Here is a 14,083-nt window from a genome sequence, read left to right as displayed (position 1 = left end):
TTTGCCTTCTGATGCCAATTTCACTGATGCCATACACAGTCAAATGCAGTCTTGATATCAGGGGCTGTCACTTTCATCTCACCTCTGGAATTCAGCTCTTTTTTCCATGTTTGAACCAAGGCTGTAATAAGATCAGGAGTTGAGTGACCCAAACTGGGCATCACCAAGCAGATTATTGTTAAGCAGGTGTTGCTTGATAGCAGGGTCATTGACCCTTTCCATCACTTTACTGATGGTCGAGAATAGACTGGTGGGCGATAATTGGGTACAGGACATACCTGGGCAATTTTACACATTGTTGGGTAGCAGTGTTGCAACTGGACCGTACTTTGTGATTTCTCTGCCAGTTGTATTGAACTGAAACATTAAGGAAGGAAGTTGCAATTAATGTCCTTGCACATCAATAAATTTATAACTGATTTTCAGACAAGGTTTCGATCCCTCAATCATTTGTGCTCCATTCAGCACTTCTGCCAGGCAGTTCTAGAGCTGACATGTCCTCAGTTTCCCACTTGTTAACCCAATCCCACATTCTTTTGCAAAGTCCCATGGTTTGCCTTTTAATCATCTCTCATGCATGAATTTTATTAAAAGCTTTCTCAAAACCTAAATAAACTATTCGCAGCAGCTTCCAGACACTAGTCTATTTATGACACCCTCAAAAGAAGTGGAGGAGATTAGCCCAACTAAAACCATGTTAATTATGAAGCCACGTACTCATCCAATTAAAGTTGCAATTTCCGTTTTTTTGATGCAAGACTAACTGCTCATACTTATCTAGAACAGAATGATGCCTATGTTATTTACATACTGCCAATTTTCAGAACTTCCCTTTGCCCAATAAATCTTTCAACAGCTTAAGACCTCCTCCCTCATCTGTTGAGAACTATACATAGTGGCATCTGCCCAGGGCATTTTGTAGATGACACTAAGGGTAATAAGTAGTACCAGATCACTGATTTCCAAATATTCCAAAAGCCTTGCTGTTCTTCCCATTGGGCTGTTTCCTTGTTGTACATGGTTTCGTTTTTTTAAAAACAGAATCAATGCTTCTGGATCATAAAGAATCAGGTCTTTAATAAGCTTATGCTACACAAGTACTCAGTGACTTTACATGTGCTATTCTAGTACGTATAGCACCTTTGGGTCATAATTCACCATGAGAACTCAGGTGCACTGCACTCCACAATCCGACATGACCACAGATAGTGGTTCACTCAAAGCTCACTAGTTCTCCCCTCGATCTCCATATTTTTGTATTTTAATACTAAGTTAGAATACAACACAACACAAGACAAGACACACAAAAGAACATCTAGAACAACAGCACAGAACCAAAAGGATATATTTTGCCCATCTTAATCTATCCTAGCCATTGAGAGATTATGATAATCCAGTCCAATTAACCTCATCTAATCATTGTATTCCTGTAAACACCTCCCATACCCTCAAGGCAGGGATGAATAAGCCTTACACATTCCTTCAATTCCTCATCCTTGCCTTAGATCTGCTCCACAAAGCATGTCTATTCAGAATGAAGGTCATTTAACTCACTGGATGTTGAGCCCACAAACAGCCCATGACATTGAAATATAGAGGTAGTGTGAATCCACATTCCCAAGATGTTCCAGGAAACAATTCAAAATAGTTCATTCCGTTTTGACAATACAAACAGCAGGATAAGCAACTTAAACTTTCAGCAAACAATGCCATTTGGCCCATTCAAGATTGGCCGTCACCAAGTGCACAGACGGCACACAAAAAAAAACCAAAAATCTTCCTTACCAGGGATGATGCGCAACTGTACCACAGAATACTGAATTTTTTTTTAAAAAGACTATTTCATCCAAAGTGATCCCGACCCCAGCTTTCTAATGCTTCCCATAGCGATTTAACCTCTTTCTGCACTTAGATACTGATGCATCTGGAAAGAGCAGCACATTGCTTTGTTAAAGCCGACAAGCCATTCAGGAATGTGAAGGGACACAGATCTTTTCTATGTCGAATTTCAAACAGATTTTTGAAATCATTAATGAAAGGTTAAATCAGGACAAACTGCATTAATGGTCTTTACAAACTTCTTTAGCAGCCAGTAAATCTATATAAATGTCGAAGGATTCATTCAACCAGCTGATGAGCTGCAGGAAACATGCCTGAACACCAGCCAGGAAAAATAATAAGTGACTCACAGGACATTGCATGGATTCAGTAGAAATCACTGAGTAAGATGTTTTTGAGCTACGTAGAACAAGCTGGGTGTCAAAAATATGCACACCAGCAAATTATTTTGCTAATTTTATTTTCCATTATTAAACAGCAAATAAGTTTTTAAAAATTGCACCAACAAGATGAATGTAAATGAATTGAAACTAATACAGAAAACATAACCAGCTAGTGTTACTCTGACACAAACAAGCCTGCATTGCCCATTAGTACACTAGCAAGGTCCTACACATAGAATCTCAGAATATTGTCCTGAAATGTAGTAAAACTCCTTTAACACTCCAATCCCACTGCTCATTTTTCATCCCAAGCTCTGGCATTTCCACAATGCAGCAATAGGAATGCTTAAAATCAATTTTATACGTTCACAACAGAAAACACATTCTCATCGTCTCAAAAAAGCACTTGCATCTCATTTACAAGAACATAAATCTTCACATTTAGCCAAGCATGCCAAAAGAAAGTTATCAGCTTTCTTTTGAGAAAGTAAAAATACATTTTAGAAGCGCTTTGCAGTTTGTTAGGTACGACTTCATTGGGAGCAGATTCAAAACAAACAAATGCTGTAACTGTGACTCTTAGGAACCATCAGCGCATGTTAAAATTTAACTGGCTTAAGTCCGCTCGGGGAATGTTGAACTGACTGATTTAAACACATTTCTTTGCATTCCAAATTGAAACTTTTTGGGTTCTTTTTCTTCTCTCATTCTGGCACAGACTGAAAACCTGACAGCAGGAATGTAGGTAGATTTATTTTCTTGTTTTAAATTGCAGGGTTGAAGTCACCCTCAGGATGCAGATCATAGGGATTTCAAGGCCTTTAATCAACACCGTGAGCCACAATGCAGCAGTCAAAACCACATTACAGCCAATTTCAGCAACAATACAAAAACCAGCAGAGATTTTTTCCAAACATTTCCGTACCTTTCTTAGCTGCTTTTTGCAAGGCATCTTCAATTCGCAGTAGTTCTTTCTGTTTGTTTTCCTGTAGTTGTTTCTCTTCTTTTTCTGCATCATACTGGATACCTTGAGGAATAACAAAAAAACTGAGTTTCTACAAGGTACATATTCATTTCATTTTACATTGACCTAGATGTAAAACAGTTAATAGAACACACAAGTTTGTTGAAACGTAGGCAATATTAAGTTAGCGTCACCAAACACGAAATACTGCACTGTTCAGTGATCCTGCTCAGATGTACAAGCTGCTACTTCACACATTCCACTATTAACTGATGTACTTCAAAGAAGCTAATATTTAAAATGGAAAGGATGGACAGCAATTCTTAATAATGGACGGGAAACTAAAAGGGAAGAAGGAAGTGGCGAAAAACTGCAGCAGGCGACGGTGCAGAGGGACCTCGGGGTCCTTGTGCATGAGTCGCAAAAACCCAGCCTGCAGGTGCAGCAGGTGGTCAGGAAGGCGAATGGGATGCTGGCCTTCATAGCGAGGGGGATTGAATATAAAAGTAGGGAGGTCTTGCTGCAGCTGTATAGGGCATTGGTGAGGCCGCAGCTGGAGTACTGTGTGCAGTTTTGGGCACCGCACCTGCGCAAGGATATTTTGGCCTTGGAGGGAGTGCAGAGGAGGTTTACTAGGCTGATACCGGAGTTGAGGGGGTTGAGCTATGAGGAGAGGCTGAATAAACTAGGCTTGTACTCGTTAGAGTTTAGAAGAATGAGGGGAGATCTCATTGAGACGTATAAGATGATGAATGGGATGGATAGGATAGAGGTGGAAAGACTCTTCCCGCTCAAAAAAGACAGTAGGACTAGGGGGCACAGCCTCAAGATAAAGGGGGGGCGGTTCAGAACGGAGTTGAGGAGGAACTTCTTCACTCAAAGGGTGGTGAATCTCTGGAATTCTCTGCCCGTTGAAGTGGTGGAGGCTGCCTCGCTAAATATTTTTAAGAAGCGGGTTGATGGGTTTTTGATAAGAGAAGGGATTAAGGGTTATGGGGAGAGGGCGGGAAAGTGGAACTGAGCCACGACAGATCAGCCATGATCTTATTGAATGGCGGGGCAGGCTCGAAGGGCCAGATGGCCTACTTCTGCTCCTATTTCTTATGTTCTTATGTTCTTATGAAATCCCCAACAATTGATTTTGAGACTTTCAGTTGGCCTGCAAATCAATGTTACAGATTTGTAATTTGGAACACTCCATTTCTACAGAGCTGCCAGGTTAGCTGAGAAATAGTTATTTAAAACCTAGTGGGCAAACAGTGGAGAATGCAAGGTCCTCGGGCAGAAATAAAAAAAAAAGGACAACTTTGATCGCTTTGGCATTGAAACCAATTGCAGGAATCTGGGAAACAAAACCACAATATTTGTACCCAAATATGCATTTCCTGCCATGTATTTAAGATCAAAGGATGCCTGTTGACATCTTATTACAACAGAGTGCAGCTTATGATTTAAGAGGATTATCCTTAATAAGTGTTATGAAACATTTTTATGGATAATAGGTTTCCATTAACCTTGTTAATATGATTATCTGGTACAGAAATTGGCTCTGTAAAGAGGTTGTCAATTGCTATGGTAACACGAGCTGTAAGCACATTTATCAACACAATTAAAATTTATGGGTTGCACATCTGGCAACTAATCACTCAGTGCAGAAGCTGTTCACAACGGTGAATGTTTTTTTTGTTTGTGGGGTATAGGTGTTACTGGTAAGGCCAGTATTTCCTGTCCATCCCTAATTACCTCGAGACGGTAGTAGCGAACCGCTTTGCTGAACCACTGCAGTCCTTGTGGTGCACAAACCAATGAACCACCGATGAGATGGTGGTACCCACAAAGTTAGAGGCAAACAGTAGCTAGCTCAGACACTGATCGCAATTAAACAAAAGGAACTATCTAGCCTTCAATGAGAAGTAGCACACGCAGTGGCAAAATGCTCAGTGCCCAATGAAAACAAGGCTACAGCTCTAGTTCCTGTATCATAGAATCCTACAGTGCAGAAGGAGGCCATTCAGCCCCATCATAGAACATAGAACATTACAGCGCAGAACAGGCCCTTCGGCCCACGATGTTGCGCCGACCAGTTAAAAAACAATGACCCTCTAACCTAAACCAAACCCTTTCCATCCATAAACCTATCCACGGATCTCTTAAACGCCCCCAAACTAGGCACATTTACAACTGCAGCAGGCAGGGCATTCCAATCCCTCACCACCCTCTGGGTAAAGAACCTACCTCTGACATCCATCCTATAACTACCACCCCTTAATTTAAAGCTATGCCCCCTCGTGCTAGCTTTCTCCATCCGAGGAAAAAGGCTATCACTGTCCACCCTATCTAAACCTCTAATCATCTTATATGTTTCAATAAGATCCCCTCTTAGCCGCCTTCTTTCCAGCGAAAACAACCCCAAATCCCTCAGTCTCTCCTCACAGGACCTCCCCTCCATACCAGGCAACATCCTGGTAAACCTCCTCTGCACCCTCTCCAAAGCCTCCACATCCTTCCTGTAATGTGGGGACCAGAACTGCACACAGTACTCCAAGTGCGGCCGCACCAGAGTTGTGTACAGTTGCAACATGACGCTGCGACTCCTAAATTCAATCCCCCTACCAATAAACGCCAAGACACCGTACGCCTTCCTAACAACCCTATCTACTTGATTCCCAACTTTCAGGGATCTATGTACACATACACCTAGATCCCTCTGTTCATCAACACTATTCAGAGTCCTACCGTTAGCCCTATACTCTACACATCTGTTATTCCTGCCAAAGTGAATTACCTCACACTTTTCCGCATTAAACTCCATCCTCCACTTCTCGGCCCAGCTCTGCAACTTGTCCAAGTCTCCCTGTAGACTAAGACACCCTTCCTCACTATCTACCACACCTCCAACTTTGGTGTCATCAGCAAATTTACTAATCCACCCAACTATACCCTCATCCAGATCATTTATAAAAATTACAAACAGCAGTGGCCCCAAAACAGATCCCTGAGGCACACCACTCATAACTGAACTCCATGTCGAATACTTACCATCAACCACCACCCTCTGTCTCCTATCCGCCAGCCAATTCCTGATCCAATTTCCTAAATCACCCTCAATCCCATACATCTGCATTTTCTGCAGAAGCCTTCCATGGTGAACCTTATCAAACGCCTTACTAAAGTCCATATAGACCACGTCAACTGCCTTACCCCCATCCACCTCTTTGGTCACTTTCTCAAAAAACTCAATAAGGTTAGTAAGGCATGACCTACCCTCCACAAAACCATGCTGACTATCTCTAATCAATTCATTACTCTCCAAATAACTATAAATCCTATCCCTAATAATTTTTTCTAAAACCTTGCCCACAACAGAAGTAAGACTCACCGGTCTATAATTCCCGGGGAAGTCTCTGTTCCCCTTCTTAAACAATGGGACAACATTCGCTAACCTCCAATCTTCTGGCACTATACCGGTGACCAACGACGACCTGAAGATCAGAGCCAGAGGCTCTGCAATCGCCTCCCTTGCCTCCCAGAGAATCCTAGGGTAAATCCCGTCCGGCCCAGGGGACTTATCTATTTTCAAACCCTCAAGTTTGCACCGACCACAATCCCACTCAGGCCCTCTCCCCATAACCTTATGAATTTACTCTAGCTAGTTCCTTGACACTAAGGGTCAATTTAACATGGCCAATCCACCTAGCTCTTACATCTTTGGACTGTGGGAGGAAACCAGGGCACCCGGAAGAAACCCACACAGGCACTGAGACAAAGTGCAAACTCCACATAGAGAGTGACCCAATCAAACCCGAGTCCCTGGAGTTGTGAGGCAGCAGCGCTGACCACTGCGTCACTGTGCTGTAGATCTAAATGAACAGGAATTGAGACCTCACTCTAACTGAAAGACAGTTTTCAGTAGCAACCGATTGCAACCTGAGGACTTGATGCAGAACCAAATCACATGAGAACTGATAGATTATTGAAGTCTGAATGATGCAAGCTGAAACAAAACCGCAGCATTACATGATGAAATCTTAAGATAGTGTGTTCAAAGAGGTTCAAAAGATACTTGAATATCCAATTAAGGGACTCGATTTTAAAACAGTCTGCATCAAGTGCGACACATTCGACAAAATACTTTTTAATCCAGTTAAAAACCGTCCTGGGAAAAATAAAATGAGCTTCAACCACATATAAAAAACAGTGGAGACATCAGTTTAACTCAGGTGAGGCTAAACAATTTTAGCAGAGGACAACTCGATGAACTGGTCCATTTCACATAATTGCCAGAGAGCTTATGCAAAATGAGGGTGTGGAGAGTCTGCAGAAGGATCTAGATAGGCTGGGCGAATGGGCCAGGAACTGGCAAATGGAATTTAATGTTGGCAAGTGCGAGGTAGTCCACTTTGGTAGGAATAATGGTAGGAAGGATTATTACTTACGTGGAGAAAAACTGCAGCAGGCGACGGTGCAGAGGGACCTCGGGGTCCTTGTGCATGAGTCGCAAAAACCCAGCTTGCAGGTGCAGCAGGTGGTCAGGAAGGCAAATGGGATGCTGGCCTTCATAGCGAGGGGGAATCGAATATAAAAGTAGGAAGGTCTTGCTGCGGCTGTATAGGGCATTGGTGAGGCCGCAGCTGGAGTACTGTGTGCAGTTTTGGGCGCCGTACTTACGCAAGGATATTTTGGCCTTGGAGGAGTGCAGAGGAGGTTTACTAGGCTGATACCGGAGTTGAGGGGGTTGAGCTATGACGAGAGGCTGAATAAACTAGGCTTGTACTCGTTAGAGTTTAGAAGAATGAGGGGAGATCTCATTGAGACGTATAAGATGATGAATGGGATGGATAGGATAGAGGTGGAGAGACTCTTCCCGCTCAGAAAGGACAGTAGGACTAGGGGGCACAGCCTCAAGATAAAGGGGGGGCGGTTTAGAACGGAGTTGAGGAAGAACTTCTTCACTCAAGGGGTGGTGAATCTCTGGAATTCTCTGCCCGTTGAAGTGGTGGAGGCTACCTCGCTAAGTATTTTTAAGGCACGGGTTGATGGGTTTTTGATAAGAGAGGGGATGAAAGGTTATGGGGAGAGGGCGGGAAAGTGGAACTGAGGCACGACAGATCAGCCATGATCTTATTGAATGGTGGGGCAGGCTCGAAGGGCTAGATGGCCTACTCCTGCTCCTATTTCTTATGTTCTAATGTTCTTATGTTCTTAAAATGAGTGGTGTAAACAAACAAGGTCAATAGTTATTAATCTAACAACTCAACTTTCAGATTAGAAACAAGCAGCTTTTTGGATTCAGGCATAGATTGTAACACAACAACTCCAAGATCTTAACTGTGGAATACTGAAGATACCATGCTAGAATGTGCAAGCATTGGCTTTACAAAGGCAGCAAATAATCTACAAGATCATTCTTCCTCCCTCTTTAATGACCATCTGTGACTCCAGAGATCAGAGATAACTGGAGTCATGCCTGGCATAAAGGAAGTTGGTTATTGGTGTTCAAAGTGAAATCATCTCAGCTCCAGGGCATCAGGAGTTCCTGAGGGCAGTGTCCTAGGCCCAACCATCTTCAACTACTTCAAAAATAACCTTCCTTCAATCACAAAGCGATGTTTGCTGATGATTCCACAATGTTCAGTAACATTTGCAACTTCTCAGATACTGAAGCAGTGTATGTAGTGTAAGACCTAGGTAATCAAGTTTGGGCTGACAAGTAGCATGTAAGTTTTGCACCAGACATGTCAGGCAATGACCATCTCCGACAACAGAGAATCTACACACTACTCCTTGACATTCAATGGCATTACCATCGCTGAATCCCCCATCATTCTGGCTGGGGTCAGGCGTGGGGTGGCAGGAGTCGGGGTTGCGGGGTTTGGGGGGAGCATTTAAGAAGCATCCAAGACAAAAACAGCCTACTTGATTGGCGCCCAACAAATATTAATTCCCTCCACCATCGATGGACAGTGACAGCCATATGTAACAACCACAAGATTCACTGTGGCAATTCATCAAAACTCCTTAGACAGCACCTTCCAACTCCACGACTGCTACCATCTAGAAAAAGAGCAGCAGACACATGGGAACACCACTACCTGGAAATCACCCTCCAAGTCACTCATAACCCTAACTTGGAAATGCATCACCGTTCCTTCGCTGTTGCTGGGTCAAAATCCTAGAACTCCCTTCCTAACAGCACTGTGGGTATACCTACACCAAATGAACTGTAGCCAGGTTGGACTAAAACCTGGTGTTGTCAGACTTTTTACTGCCATTCAAAAAGACAGCTCACCACCACCTTTTCAAGGAGCAATTAGAGAAGGGCAATAAATGCTGGTCTACCCAGCGATACCCACTTCCCATAAAAGAATGTTAAAAATTGCAGAAAAATCACACATTCACAAAAAGATTCAAGGAATTCTCCCCTATTGTGTTTAAGCAGAGTAATCAAGCCCACACCAAACACCCAGCTATCACCACGCAAGCAGAAAACCATACAAATTCTACCAAATTTAACCAACCTCAATTTTCTACTCACTCAAGACACAAGAAGTATTTTTTTTGTCAAAAATGTAACTGTTCAGTAAATTACAGGGAGAAATATTAAGGAAAACTTGACATTGAATAAAGTCCTGGGCTAACGTTGCCACAGATAGTGCAGAATATGTCTGCAAACGAAAGGATGACAGGCACCGGACTGTGGTGACTGGGGAATTTTCAGTCACTTCATTGCAGTGTTAACTTAAGCCTACTTGTGACACTAATAATTAAACTTAAACTTGAAATGCTGAAAAGCAAAGAGCAAAACTAGATTTATAATGACATACTGAACACACCGGAACACGGATTAAGTGCAGGCAAGACTAATTCAACACGCTGTTCCTCATTTACCTTACACGATCCCTTTATGTATCAAAAAATATTCTCTCCCATTACACTCCTGCTAGCTCAAAACTAACAAGATCTGTGACTTACAAGTGTACAACTACACAATGATTTACTTTATAACGAGTGCAATACTTACTAACAGTTACTAAACAGAAAACTAAAAACTGAATAGCCATCAATATCAAGCTATAATTTGAACAACTGATATTGCAACAAGCATTAATTTCAAGGTTGTAATGCAATCTTGGGTTTTGAATGACTGCTTGGGCTTTGTTTCCTCTGTTCAGCTGCCCAAAGCATGAAATTTGATTACAGCCTTAGAACCACTTGCCAGTGTTTTGACTGGATAGCTTCAAAACAAAAACCTTTCAAGCAGATGGTTGCAGTTACCTTTGGTTAAGGGATGGGATGAGGTTAGCCCACAATCATTTTAGTGAGAAATAAAACCTAAGAGCAGAATTAGGCCTTCGGCCCATCAAGTCTGCTCTGCCATTCGATCATGGCTGATATTTTTCTTATCCCCATTCTCCTGCCTTTTCCCCATAACCCCTGATCCCCTTATTAATTAAGAACCTATTTATCTTTGCCCTAAAGACACTCAATGACCCGGGTCTTTTGCAGCAAGGAGTTTCACAGAATTACCACTCTCTGGCTAAAGAAATTCCTCCACATCTCTACTTTAAAAGGATCATCCCTTTAGTCTGAGGTTGTGCCCTCTGGTTCTAGTTTTTTATTTTGGTGGAAACATCCTTTCCATGTCCATCTATCCACACTTTGCAAGTTTCAATAAGATGCCCCCTCATCTTTCTAAACTCCAGCGAGTATAAACCGAGTCCTCAACCATTCCTCATTCAACACCATCTTCATTCCCGCGATCATTCTTGTGAACTCCTCTGGAACCTTTCCAAGGCCTGCACATCCTTCCTCAGATATGGGACCCAAAACTGCTCACAATACACCAAATGAGGTCTGACTAGAGCCTTATACAGCCTCAGAAGTACATCCCTGCTTTGTATTCTAGCTCTCGACATAAACGCTAACGTTGCATTTGCCTTCCTAATTGCCGACTGAATCTGCACGCTAATCTTAAGAGAATCTTGAACAATGACTCCCAAGTCCCTTTGTGTTTCTGATTTCCTAAGCATTTTCCCATTTAGAAAACAATCTATGCCCCCATTCTTCCTTCCAAACTGCATAACCTCACACTTTTCCACCTATTCCATCTATCACTTCTTTGCCCACTCTCCTAACCTGTCTAAGTCCTTCTGCAGCACGCAGCTGCTTCCTCAATACTAACTGCCCCTCTTTGATATCTTTGTATCATCAGCAAACTCAGCAACAGTTCCTTCCTCCAAATCGTTATAGTATATTGTGAAAAGTTATGGTCCCAGCACTGATCCCTGAAGCACACCACTCGTCTCCAGCTGCCATCCTGAAACAGACACTTTTATCCCCACTCTGCCATCTGCCAGTCAGCCAATCATCTACCCTTAACATCACGGGCTCTTATTTAACAGTCTCCTATGCAGCACCTCATCAAAGGCCTTCTGGAAATCTAAATAAATCATGTCCACTGGTTCTCCTTTATCTAACTTCCATGGTGATTCCAATTGGCATAAGGTATTATTTGTAGCAGTTCAGATTTTTTTAAACACATGATCATACTCAGAGATTCAGGGCAAGTATAAACTATCCATTGAACTGTCTGGTAGTCCACCCTTACCCACCAGTAGAAATGGTATTCCTACCAGTTAGGCCTCAAGCCTACAATCCCATATTACTTCTCATGGAACCCCACTCAAAATGAAGAAACTGAAAATTATGAACCTTCTGTTAGGGCCCTGGACCAGAATCCCAAATTACATTAGGACTCCAGATTAGACCCCAACAATTTTTCTATTTTAGTTTAAATGTGAGAAAAGGATTCTTCACTCCAGGGGTAATTCCACTGGCAAATTAATAAGAACATATTTACAGTAAAATAAACTTTATTTAATAACGTGGTTGAACTATAACACTAACAAACGAAGCAGCTTAACTTTGACCTATTGAATATTTAAAAAAAATACTCTTACTTCTTATCATTGTTCCAGTTCCAAATCAGAAAACTTCTTGAGACTCATAAAACACTTTAAATACAGTTAGCAACCATAAATATAATTGCTATGAGGAGAAACAGCCTTGAAGCTTTCAGAGATTTTTGGTGGGAGAAACTTGCAGACCTCAGTCTTTAAACAAACCCCAGAACTCAAAAACTGTTTTCCCTCTGCTACATACCAAGTTCTTCACATTGTCACATGATCCTGCAGACCTAAACCCACCTTCTATTCTTTTAATCAAAATCCCCATGGGACCTTTGCTTGTTGTAAGCTCAAGTTCATCACCTTCTTTAAGTAAACACTACATGGCTAGAATTGGTAATTATCCTGCTTTCCCCACATCTGAGCTGCATTCCCCCCAGACATTTTGACTACCTGTAGAAAAGAAATGAACTTTAAAACATTCCCCTTAAACTTAAAAAATATATATCCATATCAATAGCACACTTTCATCTTACTTCCCACTGAGCAAGAAGCACACAGAAAATCTTTACCATGTCATACATTAGTTAATAATATACATTAAACTTGAGAGAGCAAGGAAAAGACAATATTAAATTTCTTTGCACTCGTATATGGAGGAAGGAAGCACATTACAACTTCCATGGACTTTACTCAACGATACACAAGCATCGCAAAGATCTATACTACTTTAAATATTCACCAGTCTGCGTTGTCTGCTCTTTGTAAGATTTCACATATAAAGCAGTGTAAAAACAAATCATCAAAAATGTCAACAAATTTGAAGCAAGCTTCAAATCATGAACGTGCTGCTATATTTCATGTAAACTGAGGTAAAATAGATAAAGGGACAAAACATTGGTTTTGTCCAATCAATCCATTGGTTGTCCACCATATTTATAGGAAAAAGTTTAAGCAACAGCATATAGTGCAGTTTAAAACTGACAAGCGGAAAACTAATTGAAGCAACAAAGTGAAATTTCTCACGATTAAAACAGAGACAAGCCAACCCATTAGCATCAACTACTATTTAGAGGAGCATTCCACCGGTTTCATCTCACACAGAACTGCTTTACCCTCTTAAACACAGCAGACAACACCAAAGTTCTTGATATTGCAAAAAACTGTGGAATTATATCTCTAAATATAGATCTCAATGGGCCTTGAACAAAGGTATTTATTCAGTAGTCTCACCTTGCCTTATAAAAAGATTAGCACATTTCCAATAGCGTTTTTTTTTTCCTTGAATCAATGACAAGCCAGTCTCTGGTTTGTACCAACTCAACCAAACTTTATTTTGAAGCAGAAGGTTAAGCCAATGGAGTCAGATGAATAGGGTGGGAAGGAGCTTGTGTGGAGCAGCAGCAGCAGTGGCATAGACCATTTAGGCAGAATGACTTGTTTTTGTGTTGCAATTCCAATGTTGGCACTGCTGCCTCACAGCGCCAGGGACCCAGGTTCAATTCCAGCCTTCAGTGACTGCATGTTCTCCCCATTTCTGCATGGGTTTCCTCCAGGTGCTCCATTTTCTTCCTACAATTCCAACAATATGCAGCTCAGGTGGACTGGCTATGCTAAATTGCCCCTCAGTGCCCAAAGGTGTGTGGGTTAAGGGAGGGATTAGCAGGGTAAAATCTGTTGTAGAGTCGATGCAGATCCATGGGGCCAAATTGCCTCCTTCTGCACTGTAGGGACTCTACGAACTAACGTTGCAAATGGGTGAAATATCAAAAACAAAGGGAAGTGGAGACAAAATTAACTTCAAAATGATTATTTGTTCCAATTAAAAACAACCCATTATGATTAGGTAGAACACAAAGTAAAATTTAAGTTAAATATAAAAGAAATAAAAGAAAATTCTCTATTAAATGAATGCAGACTTTAGCAAATTTGGAAAAAACTCCACTAGGCTGACACAGAATTCACTCCTCCTAGAGCTGTTAATCATCAGG

General features: G+C 41.7%; 1 protein-coding gene across 4 annotated transcripts in view; it reads right to left on the bottom strand.

Moving 5' to 3' along the window:
• vps13c (vacuolar protein sorting 13 homolog C) overlaps positions 1 to 14,083 on the bottom strand; it is a 298,634-nt gene that overhangs the window by 261,788 nt on the left and 22,763 nt on the right. For all 4 annotated transcript variants that reach the window (XM_080216043.1, XM_080216044.1, XM_080216045.1 and 1 more), the window contains exon 5: positions 3,148 to 3,249. In XM_080216043.1, coding sequence (XP_080072169.1) covers positions 3,148 to 3,249 — 102 coding nt within the window. The remainder of the gene's footprint in view (positions 1 to 3,147; positions 3,250 to 14,083) is intronic.

This window comes from Carcharhinus amblyrhynchos, chromosome 32 (assembly GCF_965287045.1).
Source record: "Carcharhinus amblyrhynchos chromosome 32, sCarAmb.v2.hapA, whole genome shotgun sequence".
Classification (NCBI taxonomy): Eukaryota; Metazoa; Chordata; class Chondrichthyes; order Carcharhiniformes; family Carcharhinidae; genus Carcharhinus; species Carcharhinus amblyrhynchos.
This window is presented reverse-complemented; position numbering and strand designations above follow the sequence as displayed.